The sequence below is a fragment of the Strix aluco genome, chromosome 3 (assembly GCF_031877795.1).
Source record: "Strix aluco isolate bStrAlu1 chromosome 3, bStrAlu1.hap1, whole genome shotgun sequence".
Classification (NCBI taxonomy): domain Eukaryota; kingdom Metazoa; phylum Chordata; class Aves; order Strigiformes; family Strigidae; genus Strix; species Strix aluco.
In genome coordinates, this window is record NC_133933.1 from 15,623,602 (window position 1) to 15,651,444 (window position 27,843).

Consider the following 27,843-nt stretch of genomic DNA (forward strand, 5'->3'; position numbering starts at 1 on the left):
CCCCCGCGGCGTAACGCTCTCGGTGCTCGTCGCTGCCCGCCTTAGTCCGGTCCTGTCCCGCCCCGTCGGCGCGTCGCCGCGTGCTGCCCCTTTAAGAGCCTCCCTGCGTGTTTCAAGCCGTGAGTGACGCAAGCGCAGCCGGAACGTATGCAAATCAAACGCCAGCCGCCGGCCAATGGGTGCCGGCGCTTGGCGGCCGCCAGCCAATGCGGTGGCGCCTCCCGGCGGGGCGCCGGCTCGCCCCATATAAGGAGCGCCTTCTCCATAAAAGGCAACATTGTATCGCTTTATATGGGGGCGGCGCGGCGCGGCGGGGGCGGTGGCGGAGCGGGGCCGTGAGCGCGGAGCGGGCGGCGGGGCCATGGCGGGGCCGGCCTGACCCGACCCGACCCGACCCGCGCTCGCCGCCGCGATGTTGCCGAGCCAGGCCGGGGCCGGGAACGGCGCCGCCGCCGCCGCGCTGGCCCGCGGCTCGGGGCTGGGCCGGTCGCCGGTGCCGCGTGGGGCGAACGGTGGTGGGGCGGCGGCGGCGGCGGGGCCGCCCGGGGGCCGCCTGGAGCGGGAAGCGTTGTACAGCGGCAGCGAGGGCGACTCGGAGTCGGCCGAGGAGGAGGAGCTGGGCGGCGAGCGGCGCGGCGTGAAGCGTGGCCTGGCCGAGGCGGCGGCGGCGGGGCCCGCGGCGGGAGCGGCGGCGGCCGCCTACAGCGGCGGCGGCGGCGGCGGGGGCGGCGGGGCCGTGAGCGGTGCCAAGCCCGGGAAGAAGACGCGGGGCCGGGTGAAGATCAAGATGGAGTTCATCGACAACAAGCTGCGGCGCTACACCACCTTCAGCAAGAGGAAGACCGGCATCATGAAGAAGGTGCGGCCCCAGGGCTCCGGCCGGCGCGGGGGGGCGGGGGCGGCTGGCGGCTGGCACCCACCTGTCCGTGGCCGGTGGCCCGGCGGGAGCGCTGGCCCCTGGGCGGCGCGCCTCCGGGGCGAGCGGGGAACCGGCCGGCGGGGCCCTGCCCGGAAACGGCGGCGGCTTCCCGGTCCCGCGGCGGGGGGGGGGGGGTGGTGGTGGGGGCGGCCCGGCACCAGCTCCTTCCGGGGGGCTGCGCGGGGGACTCTGGCGGGGCCGGTTGTGGCCTGCGGCCGGTCCCTGGCGTCCGCGTGTCTCTGGGCAGGGAGGTGGTCAGCCGCGAGCGGCGGTCACGGTCAGGCAGCCCCGGGGCCGGGGGATGATGGTTGCGCCCGGAGGGGCCCGTCCCGGTGCAGCCTTCAGCCGTCGGGCGGAACTGACCGGAGCCCTCGGGGCCCCTCTCGGTGAGCCGCGGCTGGGTGCCGCTCCAGTCCCGTGGCACAGCCGGGCTGCCCTGTCCCGCCAAGGCCCAGCAGGACTGGCTCCTCCGGCTGCGGAGGGGGCCAGCGCCATGTCTCGGTCGGTCCGGAGGGCTCTCCGTGGTTCCCGGTGGCCAGAGCGGTCGTGCAAAGACAAGCTGAGAAACTTAGGGGGTTTTGTGTGCACTTGGGTGCTGCTGGCTCATCGGCATCCCCGTTGGTGTTAGTAGCATCCTCTAACCAACTGGGCAGTGCTGCATCCTAGCTGAGCTGGGCTTCACGCACCCTGGGAAGGTGGGAACGGTTGTGGAGTACCGCTGAGCACGTCCTGGTGCATGGGATGCAGAATGAGGCCATCCTGGCTGTGGTAGCTTGTGTGAGACCACTGAGTGTGCCATGGTGGCATATGAAGAGTGTTCTTCCTAGCCCACGGGTCAATCCTGGGGGGGCGGTAGCTTTGCTGCAGGGGTGCAGCTGTGCTCAGGACTGTGAAGACTGAGAGGGGTGTCTGGGTCCTGCCCTGGCTGGGGTGTCAGTGAGGGGAAATAGGTAGCGGAGACACGTGGCCTCAGTAGCGTCCTCTCACATGGCTCAGCAGAGGTGAGGTGGGGAGGGAGAAGCGAGTGGGATTTCCAGAATTTCCAGACAGCCCAGTGGCCCCGCGTCCTCATGCTACTCTCCTGAGGAGACCACTCTTTCCCTGTGGCCTCTTGGCCTGCACACCCCCTAAGGACGTGCTAAAGGAGATGGGAACACAACATGGGGCACTTTAACCTGTAGGGAACCAATCTTGAGTTGGTTTTAGAGGCCATAGCACCTCTGGGGCGACAGCCGGAGCCGGTATGAGCAAAAGGAGGCCCATGCTGGGAGCACAGGGACACGCCAGGGACTCTTGTCCTGCACCACATGTGTCCCTGCTGTCTGTGACTCCCCGTTCTTCTCTCGTGCTGCTGGCAGGCCTACGAGCTCTCCACGCTGACTGGCACTCAAGTCCTGCTGCTGGTGGCCAGCGAGACGGGCCACGTGTACACGTTTGCCACACGGAAGCTGCAACCTATGATCACCAGTGAGACGGGGAAGGCATTGATCCAAACGTGCCTCAACTCCCCAGATTCACCCCCGCGCTCGGACCCGACCACTGACCAGCGCATGAGCGCCACGGGCTTTGAGGAAACAGACCTCACCTACCAGGTGTCTGAGTCGGACAGCAGTGGGGAGACCAAGGTAACATTCCTGTGCTCAGCCACACACCTGGGCACTCTGGGAGGCACGGGCTGTGCTGGGAGCCCTGATCATCCCCAGCCGTCCTTGAGTAGCAGCTTGGGAAGCTGAGAATGGGTCCCCTTTTGCTGTGTGAGTTTGTGCCATGGCCTCTCAGGGCTAGCTCTTTTACTTGGCTGGTGGTAGTGGTGATCTGGAGAGGGAGGGAGGTGGGTGACAGGTGCCCTAGCCTTTGCAGCAGGGCTCCCCACCAGCCCAGCCCACCCCCCTGGCCAGCTCTTGGTGCCGTTATCTCTCCCCGGGCGTCTCCACGCTCTCGCACTCATTGATAAAAATTTGATTCTGCCTCCATGGCCTTATAAGGCCTGGTTTCCCTCGCCAGAGTCCCTGGCAGGGCCCCTCACATTCCTTATAAGCTGCAGCTGTCTCTTGCTTTGGTGCTGTTTTGGAAGGGGGCAGGGAGGACATGGGGAATGGAAACATTTGGCTGGACGGACCGTTTCTGCTCCCTGCCTGGTGTCCCTACAGGCGCCAGCCCTTGCCTGCCCGTATTCCTTGTGGCCTCTCGCCCAGGGTGCTGCAGAGGGCCTGCCCACGGGTACAGAGTCAGGCAATGGCCCTTTTCTGCTGGAAGGGCCTTGTCTTGTCCCTGCATTCCCTGGTGCTGTTCCTTGGAGCTGCTGCAAGAAAACTGGCTCTTGTATCCCTGCTGCTTCCTTTGCAGGCTGGTACTCAGGTCCACATGCGCTTGGAGGTGGGAAACAGGGGAGTTTGTGGTGCGAGGCTGGGACAACGTGCTGAACTGGGGGTTGTGCCACAGCTTCCCGGGCCTGTGTAGAGTGCCGTTGGGTGCTGCAAGTTGCTGCAGCTCTGCTGTACCTGTGCTCATGGCATGGGTACTGGGCTTGCTGCAAAAGCATCCTTCCGCATGAACTGTGGCCTTACTCCAGGAACCCTCCAGCCAACCGTACGCAAGCCACAGCAGCATCCTTGCCATGTAGTAGTCACTAAATGTTAAGCAGACAGAACATGGAGAAGGGTGTTGGAGATCTCTGTGCTGTAATCCCAAAGGCAGTGAGTGCAGCCCTGAGACATGCCCAGCATGTTTCCTGGGGCTTCAGGGGTGTTCAGCTGCATGTTTGTATCCTGTGGCAGCCCCACAGCGGTGTCACAGTGCTGCTGAGTACCCGGCAGCCATGATTCCTCCATGCCCTCTTCCCCACATGTGTGCAGTGCTGCCCCAAGCAAAAGGTTATCGTTGCTGAGCCCTGAGAAATACCAGCAGTCCCAGAGATCCCTGCAGGCAGAGGAGCTGTGGTGGGCCTGGCTGAAGTGAGCCTGTGCTGGAGCCCAGAAAGGTCCCTGGGAAGGCTTCCCACTGATGGGAGCTCAACAACAGTCCTGGCTGTCCCAGTCTGGTGTGACTCCCTGGGGTGCCTCTGATTCCTAGTGTGAGCTGTGCCAGCTCTTTCCAGTAGGCAAAGGTGTCCATTGTCACGAGCAATTTTTCCCTTGTGTAGCCTGTGTTTGTAAGGACTTGTGTCTCTTGGGCTTTCCCTGGATGAAAAAGCAAGTCCTGTGGGCATTTTGTAATGAGGCAAGTTGCCTGTGCCTGGAGTAATTTGGAGGTGCAGGAAGCACCGTGCATGGCAGATGACCTGTCCCTGGCATGGGGCTTGTCCGCATCATGTCCCTTAAAATTTTTCCTGAAAATACTGCTAGATGGCCCCAAAGGAAGTGTGCTCTTAGGGTACAGTTACTCTGCAGAGGAGATCTTAGCATAACTTCTTTCTGCCTGCTCTCTGATGCAACCCTGCAAGCTCCATCCCAGTACTCACAAGTGGTAACGCTTAGTGTGGTTGCCCTGTGGCCACAGCCAGCATGTGGTGTGGGCTGGAGGAGCCCTGTGTCCCTGTCTTCTGCTTGACGTCTGGCTAAACCCACCCTGGTCTGCTGAGGGTTCTTGTCATGGCAAGCCCTGGGGCTGGGGACAGTCCTACCCAGACGTTCCTCCTGTGCTTTCTGCAGGGCCGGAAGCCTGGTTTGGCGCTCTGACAGAGATCAGCCCAATTCATATAGATCAAGAAGCTCTCTGAGGGTGAAGGAAGCCTGTGGGTCAGCCGTGCTAGGTGGCTGACATCCTTGCTGAGGGGTGGGTGGTACACAAGGCTGGGTTATGGGTGCCTTATTGGAGGAGGTGGCAGGAAATTAAGTGACTGGACTTTCAGGTCCAGCCACATAGGATGCTCTGAGAGGGTTGGGCAGTTGCTCCCTGGCCTTCCGGTGAACTCTGCTTCCTGGACTTCTGTATGGACAAAACCTGCTTGTGTTCAGCTGCTGCAGCAGAGGGGGGAGCAATGCAGCCAGGCTGTTACCTGCAGTCAGCAGCCCGCTGGTATTCCTTTGTGCTACAGCCAGCAGCAGCTATGAGATCCTGCTGCTGTGCCGAACCCAAACTCCCTGCTATGGACCTGAGCTTGGACTGCAGCTGGCACTGGGGCATGCTGTACTTTTAAGAGAGCAGCTGTATCCTCACAGTGATACTGTTGTGCACTGACCTGTCTGATCTTTCGCAGGCCGCAAAGGACAACAGTGCCCTCATGTAATCTCCTGGGTGTGGTTATGTGGGAGAGGGGATTTTGGAGGGAGCTCAGGGGCTCTAGATTGGGATGAGAAGCATGGAGTAGCCCTGATCTGTTTATCTCTTTTTGGGGTGGGGGAAAGGTGGGACTTTCTGCCCCATGTGGAATGCAGACCAGGTGTTAGAGACCGGATTAGGATTTCCCATGTACCTCCAAGGCCAGTTGTCCCACAATATCTGCATAGTAATGTTGGCCTGGGGGTCTGGGCCATGCTGAGCAGCATTGTTCCAGGCAGCCCTCAGAAGCTATGGAGGGGAGAAGCTGGGATTGTTCCTGTCCCCAAGACCCTACTGTGGTCCAGGATGGGTATCAGATGGCCTAGGCTGTGCCCTGTGGTCCACTCATGCTGCATAGCATTTATCAGGCATCTCCTGCTGCTGTGCTGCACCTCTCCACTGCATGTTGATTCCCCAGGCACTGCTCTGCAAACTGGAGTTTGCACTGAGCTATGGTGGGGAATGGATGTACAGCTGGATCAGGAACGTAAGGGCCTTCAGGGTGGTGGTGGCTGCCTCAGGACTTGTCCGTGACCCCTTTGGTAATCTCTGCTGAAGGTGACCCATGGCTTGGTTCCTGTTGAAGGCTGGCCTTTGTGTAGTCTGGGCTTTGCAAGGTGGTGGTGGGGGGTAAGGTGCCCAGGGCTCAGAGGCATCACAGATGGGCATGGGGAGAAGGCAATGGGTGTCCAATCCTAAAGTCTCTTCCAGCTCTCTTTCTGTACTGGGAGCTATTGCTGCAGCCCAAGAAAAACACAGCAAAGATGGGAGGAATCCAAGTCTCACCTGTGGTAGAGTAGGGGGGACAGAGAATGGGGCATGCGTGGTTTGAGCCTGATGGCACAGCATCCCTCCTAAGCACATTTGCTGTTCTGAGGTTTGCTCTTGTGCTTCTAGGGAGTCCTGAGAATCCCCCTGAGCAGGGTGCTATGAATCTTCTGGGATGCATTCTCCAGCCCTGAGAGTACAGAGCGTGGGGGGATGCTAAATGCCCTGGCTGCTTGGGGACTGTATCTCGGGGGTGTACAGCTTCAGGGCTATGCCTGGGGATGAGGGAGCCTCACTTTTCCAGCTGGGAACAGGACCCACCCTGCTGTGCTATGGCTCCCATGGCCTAGTGGACTGGGGGGTACTCTGCCCTGTCACCCACGTGGGGAGGGCACCCACAGCCTCGATGTCCTATGTGAGATGGCAGGAGTTTGGTTGAGCTAATGGAAAGTGCTTCTGCTGGGCTCTGCTCTGTTATCATGTGCCTCTTCTAATTCAGACTTCAGGGACTGCAGTGCCAGGGCAGAGGGGCGTTGCTCTCCTCCCTCCCCAGGCCCTGGGGCACGTCTGAGTGCCCAGGATTGGCTCCCCCTGTCCAAAATGGGCTGCCTTCCCTTTTTTAGCTGTTCGTTGAGCTGTGAATTCCTTGTTCCTGGCAGCTTGACAAGCTGGGAACAAGGCTTAGCACGTGGGAGAGCAGGGCCCACCAGCCTGTAGCGGGAGGGGTGGGAGTGTGGTAGCCTTAACTCTTCCCAGGCATGCTGGCAGCCGCGGCAGGGCACGGGGACAGCGGGTCCCTTGTGGCCTGTGGCACGGTCTCCTGTGGAGCAGTGTATTTGCAGTCTGCTCTTGGCCAGCTGAGCAGGGCAGGAGAGGAGCCGCGAAGACCCTGGGTATCCAAAAGGGGATTTGGGGGAAGGAGATCTGTTGGGTGAAGTGTGACTGCCAGGGGCAGCAGGGATCATGCTGGGCTTGGTTGGTTCCTGCAGATCTAAGCCATGTCCAGCTGCATGCTTTGTGGCTGTGGAAACTGGGGTGATACGTGCCCTGCAGCCTGGCATACACGTTCTTCCCTTGTTCCCAGACCCAGGAGGCCAGCCTCTCAGGCTTGCTTTGCCTCAGCACAGGGCCCTTTTCCTCCTGGTGCTCAGCCTCCCTGGTGGCACTGTCCTCTGGCAGGCGTAAAGCTCCAACGCTCCTTGCAGGGCCGTAGTGCGTGCTGGCTGTACCGAACATGCGGGGTCCCTTGGAAATATTTGCCTCGTGCCCATCTCCTGCTAGCAGACTGGCAAATGGGTGCTTCCCCTGGCCAGGTTCTCCCCTTTGCTCCAGGAGATTTGCGGAGCCATTCCCCAGGGCCTGCCTAAGCAGCTGTGAGGGCTGGATTTGGGCCTCCCTGATGTCTGGGTTTGGCCTAACTCACCCCTCCCTTGCTGCTTTTAGGTGTACCGCTGCCTTTAAGAGCCAGTTCTCAGCTTGTTCTTGGCCATGTGTTTCCTGCCATAAGGGAAGTGGTGTGTGTGTTCCTGACAGGAGACAGTGTGTTTGCCTTTACGTCTGTCCCTGCAAGGACTGCTTTTGCCTGTTTTGTGCCAAAAAGAAGCTGCTCTCTTCTTAGAGGCTATGGGGACTCCTGGGGAGGGGAAGGGTTGCTCTGTTTCTTGGTGTCTTGCAGGGAAGTCTCTCAGGGGACCTGTGTGGCCCTGGGCTTGTATCCAAGGTTTACGCTGAGCTCCCTCCAGCTCTCCTCATGCTGCATTATTGGGCACAGTCCCCTCATGTTTGTACAAGCAACTCTGCTCTGCTACCCTGGCTCTGCTCCATGTGCTGGCACCAGGCTATGGGGGTATGGTTTAGCATGGGGATGCAGCCTGGTTTGGTCTCATGGGCAGATGTTGACCAGATCCAAGGGCTGGTCTGAATTGTCACAATCTCTTCTTCCCCAGGATGTACTGAAACCAGCGTTCACTGTCACCAACCTGCCGGGGACAACATCCACTATCCAGACAGCCCCCACCACCTCGACCTCCATGCAGGTCAGCAGTGGCCCGTCATTCCCCATCACTAATTACCTGGCACCAGTGTCTGCAAGCATCAGCCCCAATGCCGTCACCAGTGCCAACGGGACAGTGCTGAAGACTACTGGAGCCAGTGCAGTGACATCTGGGGGCCTCATGCCGATACCCACCGGCTTCACCCTCATGTCAGGTCAGTGCCTTTAGGGGCTGAGGACTGCATCCGTCCGTCTCTGCACCTGGAGTGTGTTGCTGCCCTCTCCAGAGGAGAGGAGACATAGTAGCAGGAGGAAGCAGAGTGGTTGCTGCTGTAGGGTGAACCTGGCTGGGATTCATTGCGTGAGCCCAGCCAGGCCGGTGGCTGGAGAAGGATCGTGTAGTGACTGTTCAATCCTTAGAGTGCTGCTAGCTGGCCCTGCTGCTGGGAAGGGTGTGGTGGCAGGGAGCTGAGCTGGGACCCCAGGGCAGCACCGAGAAGCCTGGAGGGAGTGAAAAGAGCTGGTGGTGACAAAGCCTTTCTTTCTCCCTCCTTTTGGCAGGTGCTTCCCTTTCTCCGGGGACCCCTACCATTCCTCTCACTCAGTTACAGTCGCACTCCCTGGCTCTTTCCAGCCAGCAGGGCCAGGTGGTCACGGGTACGGCTGGACAGCTGCAGCAGGCACAACAGACAGTCTTCCGCTTCCCTGCCAGAGCTGGAGGGCAGATTGTGTCGCTGACAGGTCAGCACTCGCTTCTCCTCCGCTTGCTTGAGGTGGGGGGATGGAGGTGTCTGTGGGGGTCCTGGTCCTGGCCAGAGAGCTGACCCCCCACTGAGGTGGGAGCACAAGGCACCCACCTGCAGGGGAGGAAAGATGGGAAGAGAGGGAAGAGAATGCTTGGCATAGGTGGCAGCAGCATCCTAGGGGATACAGACCATTGAAGCAGTGGGTTGTCAGTCTCCTGCCCCAGGGTTTGCCCTGTGATCAACAAACTCTGAGGAGGTCGGTCCCTGGTGCAGCTGTGCTGAGGCTGAACTGTGCTGCTAGCAGGACTGATGGAAGGAGACCGCAGGGGTTCAGATGCCCAAGGGATGGTTTTTGAGTGCTCGCATTTGGCTCTGAGCAGCTGCCCTTGCTTTTGTATTTGGATATGCAGCCAGTCACTGAACCACAGTGCAGATGATAGATTAGGAGAGACCCAGAGCAGAGGAAGGAGTGGTGCTGCTGTGCTGCCTTGTGTGCATTGTCCTTGGTAGGAATTTCTTGTTGCACTGAATCAGGGCTCTCCAGGTGTTGTACTAGGGCTGGACATGCTCCTGGCTGGAGTTTCAGAGCAGGGATAGGCTCTCCTTTGTGGGGACAGTTATCATCTGAGAGGACCAGCACTAAGAGTGAGACAGTGTTTCTTGCGTCCTGCCTGTTTGGGCCCAGGTCAATGAGTCTGATAGCGTGCATGCTTTCTTGGAGCCCTTATGGCTCCCATGGGCCCTGGCAGACAGCGTGATCCCATGAAATGGGACTGGTTTTCCCTTGTGATCTGGAGGAGCTAAGAGAATAATGGATGTGTGACTCTGTGGTGTGGTGCATGGGGACATGCCCAGTCTGAGCAAGGTGGCCGGTGATTCCTGCTCTCTGGCATCCCTTGCTCTTCCATCTAGAGACAGGACCTGAGACTGAGGGGAGCTTTCTGTGCTGACCTCTGTCTCTGGAGCTGGAGAGCTTTGCAGTGAGTGGGCTGGGCTGGAGGCTGTGTGGCTGTGCACCTGCAGCTCTGGGATGCACACCTTGTGGCCCAGTGATCTCTAATCCCTGTGTAGGGCACTGTGATGTCCTTGAGATCACAAGCTGGGTGAGATAGCTGTTCCCTGAGTGCTCTGTGGAGGATGGAGCTGGGCTTCAGAGTATGAAGACAACAGAACCCAGCTGGCCTGGGCATTTGAGCTCTTGCAGCTCTGCTTGATGCAGGGAGATGATCCTTGCAGGGCTGGCTAGGCATGGGTGGTGCTGGGGGCGTGTGCTGGGCCCTCTCCTCCCCACATCATCTGTGCTGTATCTTGGTGGAGCCAGGAATGGTGAGGAGGGCCCCAGGCATACTTGAACCATGCCTGGGGGCTGGACAAAAGCTGCTGTGCCCTTTCCTTTTCTCTCTGGAGCCCTGTAGGCCAGCTAACCCTTCCTTGGCCCCGTGTGTACCAGGAAAGAGCAGATTTTGGCCTGCTCTTTGGGGCAAGGCCTGGTTTCTGCCACATGCTGCTTTTGACTAGCCTCCCTGAGAGCAGTGCAGAGCCATGCTGTGGAGCTGTATGTGTCCAGAGAAGGACTGTGGGGGTCTTTCCCGTGGCCCAGAGTGCCTGTATCCTTGCTGAGCCACAGGCTCATGGGCTCGTCTCTCTCCCCAGGTGGTACCATGGCTCAGCAGGTCCCAGTCCAGGCGATCCAGGTGCACCAGGCACCGCAGCAAACGTCTCCCTCTAGTGACAGCAGCACTGACCTTACCCAGACCTCTTCCAGTGGAACAGGTAATCGGGACATTATTGTAACCATGTTCTGTCTTCCTAACCACTGCTGATAACAACCCACACCAATAGACCTCACACCTGCTCCCTGCCCAGGATCCTTCTCCAGACCAAGTCTATCCCAGCCTTTCTGACAGTTTCACAGGTGTATTTATTCCTCTTGCCAGCCCCTGTGCTATGCTTTATCTAGGTAGATGCTGCTGTGCATAGGGCACCTTACAAGGGATTTCAGAGCCTCTCCAGACACGTGATCTGCTCTTGCTTGCAGCATGGAGCTGGGAACAGGTTGCCCAATTCTCAGATGGTTTCTTGGGGAGCCAGCTTTGTTCCTAGCACAAGGCATTGGTTCACATCTACTTGAGACTTTTACTGTATATGCAGAGGGCTCCTCTGTTGTCAGCAAAACTGGAGTTCAGGTGCCTGGATGCAGACTGAATCCAGTTCAACAGCTTTATTAAAGGTTCATCAGAAAACATGTATCCCAACTTGATTTCAATTCTAGGATATTTGGCTACTGTGCTTTTCTGCCCTCATACTCATTCATGAAAGGAGAGGTTTCAGCTCTCCTGTCTGTTCCCTGGGGCTTTTCCCCAAGAGCTTGGGAGAACAAGATGGGTATCTCCATGTACCTGCTGCTTCAGACAGCATGCCAAGGGTGGCTGAGGGAGGGGTTCTGAGCAGGTGTCTAAGTGTAGCAGACTCCTTTCGTGTGGCTCACATGTAGTCTGTCCTGGTGCCAGTGACCCTCCCGGCGACCATCATGACATCGTCTGTGCCAACCACTGTGGGTGGCCACATGATGTACCCCAGCCCACATGCGGTGATGTACGCGCCCACATCTGGCCTTGCAGACGGTGGACTTGCAGTCCTCAACGCTTTCTCACAGGCTCCCTCAGCGATGCAGGTGTCCCACGGCCAGGTCCAGGATCAGGGTAAGACAGTTGTCTGGGTCAGTGCTCCCTTAAGTGCTCTGACACCCTGATTTTTCTCATCTCGCATGTATTTATGCTGTATATCAATTTCAAATAATTTTCTTCTAAGCAGTCCTAGTGGCTGTACAAAGGCCTGGCAAGGGTGATGCTTGATGTGCACTTTTAGATCCCACCATTCTCTATGCAAAGGATTGCATTTGCTGGGGAAAAAGGGTGAGGGTTGCTGGGATGGGTGGCATACGGGACAGGCAGTGGAGGGAGCTAGGAGACTGGAGAGGACATGTGGTTGCATGAGGGAGCATGAAGCATGCAGGCAAGACAGCTTGAGGGCTTGTGCCTGCTTCTCCCAGCATTTGGAAAACTAGCACATGTGACTTTCTCCTGGGATGCCTCCATGCATGCAAACAGGCACCTTCATCCTCATGAAGCTTCATGGAGTGCTGAGAAAGGGCCCATGGTGGAGCACTGTTTAAGGGATGGTGTCATTTGTGCGCTCTCTTTCTGTGGCAGGTGGCGTCCCCCAAGTGTTCCTGACAGCCCCATCAGGCACCGTTCAGATCCCAGTCTCAGCTGTCCAGCTTCACCAGGTAGGCGCAGAGTGGTACTCACAGGTGTTATGCGGCTGTCCTTGCTCTGTCCCTGCCTGCACACCCTTTGTGGGTCTGGGCAGACCCGGCCCCTTGGGAAGGGCCAGTCCTCAGCTCTGGGAAGGCTGTCAGTGCCCCTCACCCTTGGGTGAGGAAGTCTTGCCCTCCTTGGACAGGTGCCCAGAAAGGACAGTGTCACCCTGGCTGCTGGCACACATGGTCTCAGGGCATGCTGTCCCCCAGTGCTTCCTCCTCCCTTTTCTCTCTAGATGGCTGTCATCGGGCAGCAGAGCAGCAGTGGCAGCAGCCTCACGGAGCTGCAGGTCGTCAACTTGGACACCTCACACAGCGCCAAGAGTGACTGAGAGGCCTCTGCTGCCAGCCTTGTGCTGTCCCTGGCTTGTCATGCCAGTGCTGGGGCTGGTGGCAATTCCTTCTCGTACAGACTGCACCAGTTATTTATTGTTGCCTTTTCACGTTTCCTTCATCCACACATGCACACACACACACACACACATGCACCCACACACATACACACAGGCATGCGCGTGGGGCTGCAGGACCTACCTGCGGTGGAGCTGTGCTGGGGCCATGCAGGGCTTGGGGACGTTTGGATGCTGCGATAGCTGTGCTTGTCTCACGCCAGCCAAAGAAACTTGTCTCTTGAGGGGAGGATTGCTCTGCGCTGTAAATAAATACTGCGGGCCATTCCCAGCTGGAGGCTCTGGCTCTGGGTGCTCCAAGTCACCTTGCCCATGAGTGTTTGCTCTGTGTGGGGCTCAGCTCGGACCCAGAGCCGTCCTGCGGATGCAGCTCGGAGCGGGCCGAGGCTGTGCTGCTGACCTCAGCAATGTGCCTTTGTGGGGGTGACAGGTCCTGGCTGCAGCAACTCGCCCTGGGCTCTGGACAGGGGAGAGTGGCCACCTTGCATGTACATCTCTGGTTGGGCCTGCATGCCCTCCCTTTGGAGGGCAGGGCGCAGCCTGCGGCACGTGGCCCCGTCCTTGTATGCACTACAGTGAGCCCTCTGCCCTCAGTGCCTCCTCGCTGGGCTGCCTGGCGGATTTGCAGCCTGACTGGCTCTGCCCCGGCGGCCACCCTTGCACAGCTGAGGTGGTTGGTGGATGCCCAGGAGCACAACAATTCCCTGGAGAGCTCCTGGGGGGCTCTGTGGCCGGCCCAGCCCCACACTCTTCTCTCAGCCCTCACACTGCTTGCTGACTCCGTACACCCAGGGGAACATGGCTGGGTCTTTCCCAGATCCCCCCCCCTGCAGCTCCAGCCAGCGCTTTCTAAATTTCTGTCTGATGCAAGGTGGAGAAACAACTCAAGTGTCAAAAGGAAGAGCCCATGGGGCACTGAGCTGCTGGGCAGGTGGCAGGGTCTTCTGAGCACCAGGGTGACCTGCAGGCCATCCTGGGCTGTGGAGGAGCAGCCGTGATGCCTGTGCAGGCTCAGCAAGGCTGGGGAAGAAGGGCTGGAGCATGCTTGGTCCTGCATGGGAGTTGCTGTGAATGGCTCTGCTACCTAGCCCTGTCCCTGGAGGGAGAGTGAGCAAGTGAGAGAAGCTGCTGAATCCTTAGGGGAAGGAGCAGCTACTGTAACTTTTTTTTTTTAAGTTAAAGACGAAGCCTTGGAGAAAAAAGAAAAAAAAAAAGTAAAAAAAAAAAAGAAAATTACTTTATTTTTCTAAGTGTTAAACTCAGTATTTATGTAATTCTTTAAGGAATAAAAGTTTGGCTCCTGTACAGTTTTCATGGGGTTTGTACCAGGGGGATGGGAGAGGGGTGGGTGGGCATGGAGGCAGGAAAGGGGCCTTGCTTTTGAGTTTGTATTGTAACCTTGGACACGTTCCCTCAGCATTAGCGTTTAAGCTGCGTTCTCCACCCACCAGCATGTGCCAGGGTTCAAGCTGAACCAAGTGGGATGCTTGTTTCCCACTTACCTGTACTGAGGACTCCATACCCATCATTTTGGGCTTAACGGGCAGAAGGCAAGTGAAGCAGTGGCTGGTCTCTAGAAGTGGGGAACCCATTCCTCAGGAGCAAGGGGCTTGTAGAGTGCTTGGGAGCCAGAGATGGACTGGGTTTTCTGATGGCTGCCCTGTTCACCTCTGGTCCTGAGGCCTGCGGCTGTTCTCCGCACCAAGAGCAGTGTCAGAAGTGCTACCTGTGACTGCCTAAGGGATATGGGTATCCCCACTCCTCCCTGGGTGGCAAGTGTCCAGCAGTGGCTGATCCCTGCTCACTGTTCAGGTAGCCTCTTCTGAGCTCCTAGCTGATGATCTGGGCTGTAGTTCCCCCTCTACAGCCGTTCCTTAGTGCACAGAGGTGGATAGGTCCCCTCCAAGGCCCCTGTGCAAAGAGCTCCCAGAACCGTCTTTCAGCCCTTGGTCTATTCATTACGCAGCCTGGGAAGGACTCGTGGGGAGTGGGGTGGCCCATCCAGTGAGAGTGATGTTGCATGCTGCCTCCCCTTAGTATCCTTGCTCTAAGAGTGATGCGTACCCCGCAGCTCAGAGCATGTGGGAGTGCTGTGCCATGCCCTGTCGCTGGGTGTTGGAAAGCTGCTCAGTGATGCTTCCAAAACAAGGCTGGGTACCTAGGAGTTCGTCTGGGGAGAAGGATGGGCTTGGGGTTTGCATTGTCCTTTGCCCCAGCGCATCACTGTGTCCTGGCTTTGCTCCGCTTTGCTTGTGCTAGCACTGTGGAGCAGAGCTGTCGGGCCGGGATGGCAGGAGAGACCCTGCTGCTCAGGCTGTCTTGACTGCATCCCCTCCCTGGCTCCCCAAAGGCAACTGCTGGTTAAACGCTAATGGTGTATTTTATTTAAGTGCAGACTTGTAAGAACACTTGTGTATCAGGGATGAAATGGCATTTATTGTGTGGTGACATTTTTAGTTCATTTTACTAGTTTGAGGGTTGTGTGTGTGTGTGCGTGTGTGTGCGTGTGTACGCATAAGTGTGTGTGGGATTATTTTTTTTTTTTCCCCTCCAGTTTCCAGGGTTGTGTTTCTGGAAGGATGTGGAAGTAATCACAGTACTATGTACAGAGCTTTCTTTTGTATTAAAAAAAAAATTACTCTTTCAATAAATGTTATCATTTTGTGCACAGATTTGGGATCTTGGCCGTGCTTTGCGGGAGGGGATGACACACACCCTAGAGCTAATACATGGGGATCAGAGGCAGATTCCTGCCCTTGTCTGTGTGCTGCAGAGGGTGGGGGGCTGTCTGGGTATGATGTGGCAAAGAGGGGCTCTTTGCAAAAGTCTCCATCCCCGCTGCCTCCTGCACGGGTGAGACCTGGCCAGCTGGACATCTACTCTGGGAGTCCCAGAGCCAGTGGGTGGTCCAGAGGGGGCCTGTGGTGGACAGCAGGGCTCTGAAGGCTGTCCCTTCTGAAAGCTCAGGAATGGGGCTGGTGAGCAGGGCATGGTGTCAAGTCAAGAGAAATGAAAACCAAGAATGAGGAGGAACAGGGACTTTTGAAAAAGAAAATAATTGTTCCAATTCATGGGTGTTGACAGGAAGGAGCAGGAAGACCTCAAGCAAGAGTTAAAACAGGGAGGACAAACAGTCTGTGTTGCTTATGGAGTAGTTACACAATAACTGAGGGTTAGGAAGAGCAATTTCTGCCATTGTAACATCAAAGAAAAGATGATCCCTAGGACTGACCCCTATATTGATAAACTGCCACAAACCAAAGGAGGACAGAGAGATCTTTTAGTAGTGACAGAGGTATTTCCAGGATCGAAAAAAGTTTTGAATGAAAACGCTGCTGTTAAGGTAGTGTTTGCCTGAGATGGGACTCAACAGACAAGTGATGCCGGCCAAGGCCCTGCCATCGTGGGAGATGTCATGTGGCTGGCATCTCAGCATCCAGACATGCTGGTTGGTGTGTGCAGTACCATCCCCAGGCCTCTGGACAAGGAGAAAGAACAAACTGGCCTTCAGAATAAACCAGTTGAAGGGCTGCAGGCAGAACAGTCTCCTCTGACATTGACAGGCATCTGATCTGGGTCTCAAATAAAAATGAGGTTGTTTCCCCTCACCTCTTCCAAGTCCATTACTTTTGGACAGCTGCAGTCTTTAAGGATGGACTTTAACTGTTGTCTTTATGAGGCAAACACCAAGACTGTTAAATTTCCTGTAAAAAAAATGCTATGAGAAGATATGGCAATATTCTAAGGCCAAACTGGAGAAGCATTACCTAAAGTCAGGTCAAAGGTGGATGCCTGTAGGCCTCTAGAAACCAGGTCAAGGGCACATGGGAGCTCAATAAAGTGCCTAAAGGTGGGAAAGAAACCAAAGAAGGACTTGTTACAATCATCAGTGCTGCTGAGTCAACAGTATGCCAGCTAAAAACGCAACTACATAGTTGTTGTTTTGTTCGGCTTTTTTTTTCTGTTTGTTACAAAATTGCAACTACATAAAAATGTTCTACATAGCATCAGGTTCCTGGAGCAGATACCAGTATAATGCAAGGAAAGCTTAGCACTGATAAAAGTGTGCAGTGGAGGGACTGCACGATACCTCACAGTACAATCTGGAGAAAATACATCTCAGTGTAGCAGGAGAGAAGATTGTACAGGAAGTGCTTAGTAACAAGACACAGCTCAGGAGGGGAGGTGCTTCACCTTCACACATTACACCACAGCCAGCCCATGTTCAGCATGCCTACACAGATATGTCTCGTGGTTCAGCACCACAAAACCCATACCAGCACAAGTAAGCCCATGTTACTTGTGCATAGGGCGCTGTGTATGACGTGTAAAACTCCTAACATGCAGCAAGGTAACACAGACATAATCTTTAGGAGAAATGACTAAGCATGGTATCAAGACCAGCACAGCCAAGACGTAAGCAGGGCATATGAATACCACAGAAAGCCTTCCAGCATCACAGTCAAGATGCCTGTGTCCTATCTGGCCATTGCCATTTATTGTTGGTGACAGTTTTGCTTATGGGATGTTGCCAGCTGATGTTACCAGCCAGGCTGCATTTCCCACTGGAGAGCATTATCACCACCTCAGGTTTGTGACATCAAACACAGCAGTGTTGCAGGTGTAGTACCTGCACAGAGTAACAGCTGACAAGAACAGAGGAAAATAGCAATGGTTGTGCATGTGGTATCAGCTTTTATGTAGCTGTGTGGCTTTCAGGAAGTTACTTTCCCCTTAGTGCAAATATACTGTGTTTACAGAAGACAAAGGGACTTTGTAAAGGCAAAGCACGATATAACTAAACACCACTTCAATCCTCAATCCTTGGGAGTTAATGGGGAAGGAAAATGACATGCTCATGGAAAACAGAGATTTCAAGAGCATCAACAGAGGTTATATGTGCTAATGGAGAAATTGAGAAGCTGGCTTGGAAACACAAACATTTACAGTCCACCATTGGTGCTACAGCTTTAAAGGACGGTCCTCACAGACTGATGCAGCACTGCACTGATTTATCCAGCCTATAGTCGATTGCAGTGATATTGTTTGTTAATTGCTGATTGTGGTTTTAAAACATGGGAATTGTCTAATCAGTTGTATTAGTGTCAAGAGTAGAAATGAGGTTGGACACACACACGAAGTTGCTCCAGGATCAAATAAGAAAGCACTCTTCTCTGTTTAGCCTTTATTTTTTTTTTATAATTTAAAACAAATGTCAGCCCTCAGAGATCGATAGAAACCTGCACCTACTGGATTGTAGCTAACTGTCAAGGAAGAGAAATATGAGCAAATGATAAGAATTTAGATTTTATGTTACGGGCATTATAGATCATGATAACACCAAAGCAGGAAAGGAACTGGAAACAGGCCAAACTTGTGTGCAGTTGCCTCTTGTTGTCAATCGCCTCTCTAGCAACATCGAGAACGGGGCAGTCTTACAACCCAAAACCTGCCGAGAGCGAGCGTAGTTCTCACCAACGCCAAATGAGGTGGATGTGGGGTGGGGTGCAGGGCTGAAATTACCCCAGCACCCCAGGCCTGATGAAGTTGCTGCACTGTAATTTTTGGTTAACACTGTGTTTGCAGTAATGTTAGTGCTGACATTACGGTTTTAGTCTTCCTTGCACCTGCCCCGCAACAGTCCTTAACAAAGTTCGTTAATCATCAGAAAAACCATACCGACACCCAGTGTACCACAAGCATCTTGAGCTCTTGCAGACGCAGCCTTCAGCTCCCAACCTCAATTTTTTCTCGTTTCTAGTATTAGCTAGGAGAGTCAGAAGATATTCCGGTTTTTCACAGTTTTCTGTCCCTCACACCCATTTCTGTTGTGCAGGCAGCAAGAGGGGGGAAGCAGAAGCCCTGCGACACACGGTTGCCATGTGCCACCACAAACAAGCCCCCGCGCCGCCCTCACGAGCCAGCCGCGGCCGGCGACCCCGCCCCGAGGCGCAGCAGAGCGCAGGCGCGGAGCCCGCCACCACCCCGCCCTCTCTCGCGAGCGCTCCTGGCCCTCGTCACCACCCGTAGTGGGCGTGGCCTGCGTGCCGTGTGCGCCCGGCACCCGGAAGTGGGGAGCGGCGGCGGCGGCGGGTCGGTGGGAGCAGGTCGTGGTGCGGCGTTCGGTCCCTTCGCGGCTGTGGGGGCAGCGGGGCCGGGCAGTGCCGCGTCCTCGCCCCGAGCTGTGAACGGTGCGGGAGGAGAACCGGAACGGCGGCGGGTGGGGACAGGACCTTCCCGAGGGCTGCCTCCTTTTCCCTGTCTCGGGACAGATCTGGGGCGGGCTGCATCCCCGTGCGCCGGGGCCGGGCCCCGTTGGCTGCGGAGCGCTGCGGCAGGCCTGGCTGCGGCTCCTGGGGCGGGGGTGGCGCGGCAGCGGCGAGCCAAGGGGCCGCGAGGTGGAGCAGGGCTTGCTGAGGTGTCCGGAGCGGCCCGGAAGAAAACCCGTCTTTTCCGCGGCGGCCATTGCCGAGGCAAATCGTTTTGGGCGGCCTTGCTGCTTTCCATGTGCAGGCCGGCCCCCCCGCCCTGCCGGCCCCCCCGCCCTGCCGGCCCGGGGTGCTGGGGTGCTCTGCCTGCCTGTGCGCAGGCCGTGTTGGCTGCGCTTCTCCACCGGGGGCCGTGGGGGTTCATGGACTCGGCATCGTAGCTGGCATTCTCATTTGCCACAACTCTGAAACTCACTGCAGTGCATGTATTTGTGCACTCTAACAATTTAGCTGAGAGTTGTCATAGGCTCTGGTGTGCCTCCTTCATCATATGCGTTGTAGCTACCTCTTAAGATGCCCTAAATCTAAAATCTCCTCTACCTAGTAGCTACAAATCCCTTTGGGCTCCTTCTGATAGCTCTGCTCTAAAGAGGTTTTTTCATGCTAAATGCCATGATGTGGGGATGGGGTGAAATTATCAAATAAAATAATGCTTCACAGAGACTTTTGTTTTACTATGATTACCACATACACCTCTTATGGTAGGGTTTTTTTGAGTTCTGTACAAGTACAGGGAAAAAATTGTTTGGCTTATGTTGTGGCATCTAAATGCTGCTACAAAGCACAGGAGAATAACTTGGTCCTCTTGTTACAGAGAGACTGTGGAAAGATTCCCAGCTGGCTTGCTGCAAACTCCAAGGAAGGCACAATTGAAGGTAGGTATGAATTTCTCGGGAGTTCAGGCTTCTCTCTGCACCTGGGAAACATCTTTAATGCACCTATCACCATCTTTGATGGTTGGTATCTTCTTCAGTTGTACATGGATTGACTATTTGCTGTGTACGTTAACTCCTTTTTTAAGAATGACTTGCGTTACCATCAGCTGAACAGCATGTTGCCTCACTGCTTCTCTTGCTAGTATGTGTCAGTAACAAGGAGAGGGCCTGTTCATGTGTTTCCACTACCACCTGCCTGAGCTCCTCTGAGAACTTTCTTATCACACTCTGATCTGACATCCTTTGTAGTAATGAAGTCTGTCCGTTGTGTGTGGTATTGTTTACAGTTGGCCAGTTGATTGCTGGCACTCAGTCTCAGACTGCAAATTATTTCATGCTCCTCTTTCAACAGATGAAAACAGAGAAGTGTCATGGGTTCTTCTTTGTAGTCCTAAAATGTGCAGAACAATCAGGCAGCAGAGAGTAGCAATCTTTTAATTTTGTTGAATTTGCCCATTGTCTGAAGATTGTAAAGGCAAAAAATATCTGAGAGGAGGCCAAGGAGGAAATACTGAGTGGCTTTTAGATAGTGACCTGATTTGATGTATATGAACTTGATCAGAGAAATTGCTGGTTATTTTCTTCATGGCCTGGTGACTCACATTAGGTCCAGCTCCACAGTGAGAGTGCCTTGAGCTCTAGGTAAACTTGCAGTCTAGAGAGATATAAATGGTAAATAATAAGAGGGAAGACAGAAGTGCAAAAGCAGCAACTTGCACAGGGTCGTGTTATGGACAGTGGCAGAGATGAGAACAGAAGCCAGGTCTCCTGTCATGTGCTGTCTTAAAAGAGGATTTGAATGAGCCATTTTGCCTTGGCTTTTTTTGAGGAGAACCTATTTCTGTGTGTGCCATTAATGCTGGGAACAGGTTTTGTATATGAAACACTGGCTCATTTTCTTGGAGGGGGTATGTGAGCTTCCTCAAAATGGGTTTTTCTTCAGAGCTTTATCCTGGGTGCAGGATCTCAGGATCAAAAGCCTCAGCCACTTCTACTGTCAAGCAACTGAGGTGCTTATTCAAGCTTTCACTGGCATGCAGCTCAGAAATAAAAGCTTGCCTCTGTTTCCCCTCTGTCTCTGCAGGCACGTTTCCTGTCATGGTGAACGAGAAGCATAACGGCAACCTGCTTGTGCACCTGGGAGCCAAACTGCAGGCCTACCCGGAGGAGCTGCTCCGGCAGCGGCGAGGCCACGACGGCCAGCCCGAGTACCTGATCCAGTGGAGCATCGTCAGCTTGGAAGAGAGAGCAGCGGGAGGCAGCAGTGGCTCCTCTGCAGAGACCAAGCCGGAGAACATCTCGATGTGGATGTCTGCAGAAGAGGTCTGTGCCAGCTGCCCGGCGCTGCTGGGCAAGAGGAGGCTGGAAGGGCAGTGGGCGAAAGAGGAGAAGGCAGCCAGCCCGTTCGCTGCAGATGTCCCGCTGGATGAAGCCTCGCTGCTGGAGATGAAGGCTGATGTCAGGAGCCTGGTGCAGCGAGCCGGCCGGCAGATGGCCGAGAGTGGTGCCCCCGAGTCCTCCATCCTCAACACCATCCACGTGCTGAGCGCGTATGCCAGCATTGGCTCGCTGGCGGGTGCCTTCAAGGAGACGGGAGCCCTGGACTTGCTGATGAAGATGCTGTGCCACAAGGAGAAGCAAATCCGCCGCAGCGCCGGCAAGATGCTGAGGGCCCTGGCTTCGCATGATGCAGGTGGGGGCTGCTACTGCTCAGTGCCCCTGAGGAGGTGCTGCTGGGCAGCTGGAGGGTGCCAGTCCTTTTGCAGGCGTGGGATGCCTGGGAAGAGTGTGTCTTGGGGCTTGTTGGCAAAAGGGGAAGAATCGGAGTGGAGCTTCCAAGCGGCTCCTCGATTGTAGTTATCTGGGGTGCTCTAAGACTTGGGAGCTCTTTTCCCCGACGGGCTCCTGAGCTGGGACGCTGATTAACTGTTAGGAGGACTTGTGGCAAGAGGCTTGGCAGGGCATTGGGGTGTCTCTGCTGCATGCTTTGATTTGGGAAGGCTCTGGCCTGTTCTTGGCAGGGAGCCTTTTGTTAGGCCCTGGGGGTAGAGCCTGGTCCTCACCCTGTCCTCTCATCTGAGAGGAGCTGCCAGAGCTCGGAAGTGCCGGGTGAGGCTTGGGTGCACCTGGAAGGTTGCTGGTGCTGGTGTGTCCCTCGGAGATCCGGCTTTCCCTGTCCTAGTGCCCGAGTTCATGTGGCTCTCCAGTGGGGCAGATGGGGGGCTGATTCAGTTAAAGCTTAACTTCTTTCTTCCCTGGAACCCTGTTCTGGAGCCAGTTATTTGGGGCTGCTGCTTTGGGGGAATCTTGCAGCTTTAGGGGTGGAAAAAATGCGATGTTATTCAGTGGAGCAAAATGTTGCCAATCCAGATGAAAGGACAGAACATGGTTCTAGGTTACAGTGAGCAACAAAGCTGTTCATTGCCTGCGAGTCTCTCGCACAGGCAGGGTGGGGTGAGGGTTATCTTTATGGGGCCTGAAGAGTTTGTCTTGTTGTTGCAGGGAGCCGGGCCTATGTCCTGCTGTCCCTGAGCCAGCAGGATGACATTGAGCAGCATGTAGACTTCGACGGTCGCTACACCTTGCTGGAGCTGTTTGCTGAGATGATGTCTTCTGAAGAGCACTGCATGTCCTTTGAGGGGATTCACCTTCCCCAGGTAGCGTCAGGCCCTGCCAGCCCTGGGCCTGTGGGCTCTAGGGGTCAGGAGGGATGAGAGTGGGGGGCCAGAACTGGTGTCCTTGTTTGGGACAGGAGGGTAGTTGGCAGTGGGCAGCTGGGCAGGACTGGGTATTGGGAGAGGGGGCACAGGATCTGGGCCTGGCTTGAGGCTGGGGGTGGTGGAGAGGCATGTGGAGAGCCTTGTCTCTGAGCAGGGAAGTGAGGGTGGGCTGTGAGGTTCCTGCTGCTTCTTGCTGGTTCGGAGCTATCATGGGAGCCTGACTGTGGACAAGCTGGTGGCTTGGAGAGAGCTGGAGGCACTCTGCAGGCTAGAGTCTGACAGCCGTGCTTGTTGCAGATCCCCGGGAAGCTGCTGTTCGTCCTGGTGAAGCGCTACCTGTGTGTCACTTCTCTTATGGAAAAGCTCAGCAGTGGTGTGGAGCAGGAGGACTGCGCTGTGCCCAGCCTGCCCACTGAGGAGAGGAGCCGTGTGAGGCAGGAGTTTGAGTTCAGCATGGCTATGGCAAACCTCATCTTGGAGCTGGTGCACGTGATGGGCTGGGACCACAGCCACAAGCCAGAGCTGCTGCCCCAGCAGGAGCTGTGGCCTCACACCACCCACTCCATCTTCCAACCCAAGACTGCAGACTGCACCCCTGCCCAAGTGCCTGTGCTCACTTCAAATTATGGTCCCCACAAAAAGCAGGGTCATGCCTTCCTGACCCCGTCAGACTTTGCAGACCGCAGTGGCTATGTGGAGTACTTACAGGCAAACCTGGTGCGCGGAATGAGGGTGCGCTTGCTGGAGGACTGCGGTGATGTTAAAGCTGGGGAGGAAGGCGAGTTTCTTCAGAGCACTAATAGCATGCGCACAGTGCAGGTAGGTCACTCGTGGAAGTAGTCTGGCTGGGATGACAGAGGGGAGTGACGGGGGTGACTGAGGATTTTCTAATGATGTCTTCATGTGCAGCAAGTTGGACAATAGGTGTATCATAATTAGGATACTGTCTACATCTGTCCTAGCAAAGAAGTCACCTTTCAGAGCTGGAAGTATGGGTCCTTGAGGGTCTGGTTCAGTATGGGCTGTCCTGCTAAGATTTCTTAGCCTATAAAACAGGTGGTTATATCCTGCTTCCCAGAAACAGTCCCTAGCCCTGGTTTGATCTTGGGGGTGGTCTGGGAACAGGCTAGCTAGCACAAATGAGTAACACAGCAAAAGGTGCCCGAAGGTCTTAAGCCTTGGTATGTGGGTGACAGGACTTGTGGCATACTGTTCTCACTGGGATGGACACAGCCTACATAGCTGTTTCTTTTGATCTGTGAGTATATGCTGGGATCTGTTTCCATTTAAAATGCCCTTTGGGTGAGTAAACCTTAAATGAGAGCTTGTGTTGAAAAGAGCTGTTAGAGCTGCATATTTGCAGCTGAGTTGCTAAGATTGTGCCAGAGATCAGGGAAAAGGCCTCAATATTTGAAGAGGGGGAGGAATCATAGAATAGTTTGGGTTGGAAGGGACTGTTAAAGGTCATCTGGTTCAACCTCCCCACAATAAGTGGGGACATCTTCAACTAGATCAGGTTGGTCAGAGCCCTGTCCAACTTGACCTTGAATGTTTCCAGGGATGGGGCACTTGCCACCTCTGTGGGCAACCTGTTCTAGTGTTTCACCACCCTCATTGTAAGGAATTCCTTCTTTATGTCCTATCTAAATCTACCCTCTTTCAGTTTAAAACTGTTAGTCCTTGTCCTATTGCAACAGGGCCAGTTTCCCACTGACTAACTGCTTGAACAGCTGGAAGTTTGCTTTCCTAAAATTCAGGGTCCTGACTTTACTCTTCACCTCTCCCATATCCCTCAGGGCTGTGAACTCCACCAGTGTGTGATAACTGCAGCCCAGGCAGCCTCCAATCTTAGTGTCTATGATTAGCTTACTTGTGTTGGTAACCAGTGGGCCCAGTAATGCATGTGCTCTGGTAGGGCGGTCTATTACCTGGCCTAAGAAGTTATCCTCATCCAGCAGATGTCAGGGTGGTTGAAGTCCCCATGCAGGATGAGAGCCTGTGAGCGCAATCCCTTCTGTGGCTGGAATAAGAAGGCTTTGTCAGTAGGCTCCCCTTGATTGGGCAGCCTGTAGTAAACACCAACCACAAGGTTCCCTTTGATGGTTTGACCTGATTCATGGCCTAAGGCATTCAGCTGTTGCCACTCCCAGAACATCCCTCTAGTCTATGGGTCAGTGCTGGAGCAGCAGGGTTTGCACTCAGGCCTAGGGGTGGGAGAGCACTTGAGTGCTGTTCCAGCCTTTTTGTGGGCATGGGGAGGTGTTTGCTTGTGCTTAGACTTTTTTCTTGAGACTTTCTTCTCAGTCCTGAAGGCTGGCCATGTTCAGTGAGAGCTGAGATTTTGTTTTGACTGTGCAGTAGGGAGCTGGTGGGCCTTGTGCATCACACTATGTATGGTTATTTCTGCAGGCTGTCTGGTGATCTTGTGCTTTGGTCTTGCTTTTGAGCTTCCCAAACACTGCAGCTAGAGGCATGACTTCTGTTCTTTTAAAAATCAAGCTTTACCTGGCTGTCATCCATAGATAGAGGGCTGTCTGCTAGTGTCCCCTGCTCAGTCAAGCATCGTGTCTGCTGCAAACAGGGCTATAATTCACTTCATGAAATCTTTATTAAATTGAGATAGTAACCAGTAAAATGAGAAACTGTAACCACTGCACACATGCTAGTGTGTGCAAATATGGATTTGGGATTTTTTAAAATTTGTTTTCTCTCCCCCAAGTAATTTGCAAAAGTTGGTTATGCTTTGGTTATGCAGATGATAAATAAGGAGTCTGAGGCCACTTCAGCTGGTCGTAGCTGTACTTCAGGTGCCACTTCAGCCTGTGCTCAAAGGCTTTTACTCTTTTTCCTGATTCTCTCCCCCATCCCCCTGCGGGGGGGCAGGGAGTGAGCGAATGTCTGTGTGGTGTTTAGCTGCCTGCCAGATTAAACCATGACACTACTTCAAGCTGATTTCTGCAAATATAGATGGTCTGCAAATAGACTTAAGTGCCATGTTAGTGCAAAGCTCTGTGTTGCTGATATTCAAAAATCAGTAGCTGAAAAGGCTCAGTCTGGTATCTATAGAAATGCGTGATTTCCAAATCTCTCATGCTGTATTATAAAGTTCGTTACCAAACTTTCCAGAGAGGAGGTAGAGAATTTGACATTACCCTTCTGCATGTTTGAAGACCATCTCCTTTCAATCTGTTTTCAGCTTTTGTTAAGCATGAGATTCTCTAGCTTTCTCGGACTACAGCCAATTTTATTTTGTGTAATGCCATTGTTGTAATTTACAGCCAAATATAAATTAGCCAGTTAAGAACACTGAACACCAACTTACTTCTTTTCTCCTATTGTCTCTCTTTGCTTTCTTGTGCACAGGAAAATTGTATGAATATTCTTTTGTTTTTTTTCTTCAGCCAGTTGCGGACTGCTGCTTCCTTCTGATACTCTTCTGTTTATCCAGTGAAAACTGGTTTTGGGATGAATTTTTCCAGTTGCCTTTCAGTAACTTTAACTTACTCTGGTCCAGTTCCTTAACTCCTTTCTAGTCTTGGAGCACTTCTTGCAGGTGTAATTTAAACCAGCAGCTTAAAATGCCCCAAAATGTGCATGTGCAAGAAGGATGCATTTAGCCTTATCTGCTTGTTTGATGGTGGATATTACCAGTATGTGCTTGTATTGGGAGAGCGTAATTGTTAGGGCACCATGTGCTGTGCAAATATGGCTTGCCCATCTTATTTGCACTTTCTTCTACTCCCATTCATACTCCTGTTCTTGGGTTCTGCTGAGCAGATTTCATGCCCACAGTTGCTCTAATAAATCGCTCTCTTCTCTGGTTTAATAATTTACTGTTTGATGCCCTGTGCTTTACTGAATTTGACAATTGAAATCAATCTTTTTTTTTAATCTAGAAAATTGGTTACTTCAGTGAAGAAAGCTAATGCATCAATCTGTCAGAATTGAAACTTGAAGCAGGTTTACCTGTTAATTCAAACATATTGTTTATCTTGAACAGTTTTAGTTGCTCTTTCCACTAAAATATACTTTAAAGGTTTGCATAGTACTGAAGTCAAAGTAGTGAAGCTGTAGTGATGATTTATTTAATCAATTTTTTTCCTTAAGTTAGAAGCACTGGCTATAGTGTTTATCAGTCACATGGAAACACCACTGAATAATGTAAATCCTTCCTGCTTTCCAACTGTGCTTTTGGCAGATTACTTGGCATGTCTTTCATCTCTCTCCTCCAAACTAAATTTTGCTTCTCTCTCAGTTGTGGCAACTTCTGGATTTGTATTCCTCTACCTGTTATCAGTTTGCTTTGCTTTTTGTTGTGTTTACTCAATACACCAGTAAAATACTCTTCTAGTTTTGGACCATGCATAGCTGATTTTTCATTGCAGGCCCCCTCAATTAAATAACTGCTCTACATCTTAATTTTAAGTGGTCGATAAACCTTTTGTCTTTTATAACCCAGTCTGTAAAGATAAATTGCAAAGGAAATATGTTTGCTACTGATACTCTTTTTGTCCTTATGCTCCTTGATTTCTAAGATCTGTGTTTTTCTAAAATTCTGTTTTCTATTTCTTACAAGCTTGTACTTGCTTTCGCTCTTAATGTAACTGGGCACTTGAACACTAAGATCCTTTCACATTTTTCTCCTGTTGTCTGTGATATAAATTTCAGAGGGTTTTTTTTTTAATTCACTGTTGAGCTGAAGTGTACTGTTAACTTCCATTCCTTTGTCCAGTTGGTCCCTTGGGTTCCTTCTCCTGTTTTTCTATTTAGTTAGGTTGAATGAACTTGCAGTTGCTTCATCCAGGCTTATTTTCAATAACAGTCCTCTGTAAGGTTCACACTACTGGCAAAACCAGATCTAAATGGTAATAAATATTCAGTGAAGAAGTTTGTTGTCTGTTACATTTGGAAGTACTTAATTTCTGCTGCTATTAGTGCTCTGTGCCCTCCAGTCTGTCTAGGAAGTTGGGAATGTACGTGCGGTCTTTGGGGGTGTTAATTTTTACCCTGCTCTTTATGTTTATATCTGTATATGTGTCTGCAGCAGTACCCCAGTTATGTGAGAAACCTGTGAGTCAAACCATTCAATGAGTGAGTGACATCTCAAAATCATCTTTGTAATGACATCTCTTGATCATCATTGCTTTTCTGGGCTTTTACCATCAGTCTTTGAAGGGAAACTTGATTTTTATCTCTGTTACTCTTTCTTATCTTGTGTATCACACTTACTTTTTATTGACAGTTTATCTCCTAGTGACTAGTGAGTTCAGGTTACAAGAACCGCTTCTTCCTGGTCTTTGTTAAAATTTTGATCCTTTCCTTTCCAATTAGTTCTGCTGTTGCAGCTCAACCTGCTTGAGGCTTGCTGTTGGTTTTAACCGTGCAAAATGCAAATTCTTGTGCATTTTTGTTTGGGGCCAGTCCATCATGAGTCTGTCTCCTACCTCCTGTCATCTTACCTTTGTTACTCTGTTTTCTGTTGCTTTCTTTCCCTCTCCAAA

The 27,843-nt window shown here is 53.4% G+C and overlaps 2 protein-coding genes across 15 annotated transcripts in view; both read left to right on the forward strand.

Moving 5' to 3' along the window:
- Nucleotides 1-387: 387 nt before the first annotated feature.
- Nucleotides 388-15,088, forward strand: SRF (serum response factor). Of its 4 annotated transcripts, XM_074817479.1 has the most exons (8): nucleotides 398-859; nucleotides 2,278-2,544; nucleotides 7,894-8,155; nucleotides 8,502-8,681; nucleotides 10,340-10,459; nucleotides 11,197-11,388; nucleotides 11,899-11,975; nucleotides 12,245-15,088. In XM_074817479.1, exons 1-8 carry the CDS (start codon nucleotides 413-415, stop codon nucleotides 12,338-12,340), a joined length of 1,641 nt encoding a protein of 546 aa, XP_074673580.1. In that variant the 5' UTR covers nucleotides 398-412; the 3' UTR covers nucleotides 12,341-15,088. The 4 variants fall into 4 exon arrangements, with proteins under 4 accessions (XP_074673582.1, XP_074673580.1, XP_074673581.1 ...); XM_074817481.1 differs by lacking the exon at nucleotides 11,197-11,388 and having other exon boundaries at nucleotides 388-859; XM_074817480.1 differs by lacking the exon at nucleotides 8,502-8,681.
- A 3,387-nt stretch (nucleotides 15,089-18,475) lies between these two features.
- Nucleotides 18,476-27,843, forward strand: part of CUL9 (cullin 9) — a 34,031-nt gene continuing 24,663 nt past the window's right edge. For 7 of the 11 annotated variants that reach the window (XR_012622379.1, XR_012622378.1, XM_074817486.1 and 4 more), the window contains exons 1-5: nucleotides 18,573-18,638; nucleotides 19,502-19,562; nucleotides 20,707-21,315; nucleotides 22,125-22,279; nucleotides 22,640-23,161. Coding sequence is in view for 9 of the 11 variants with exons in the window: in XM_074817486.1 (XP_074673587.1) it covers nucleotides 20,721-21,315; nucleotides 22,125-22,279; nucleotides 22,640-23,161 (1,272 nt within the window). In the remaining 2 variants the exon portion in view is untranslated. Of the gene's footprint in view, nucleotides 18,639-19,501; nucleotides 19,563-20,706; nucleotides 21,316-22,124; nucleotides 22,280-22,639; nucleotides 23,162-27,843 lie in introns of those variants that run through there. The other 4 variants (XM_074817490.1, XM_074817491.1, XM_074817483.1 and 1 more) reach the window with 4 other exon arrangements.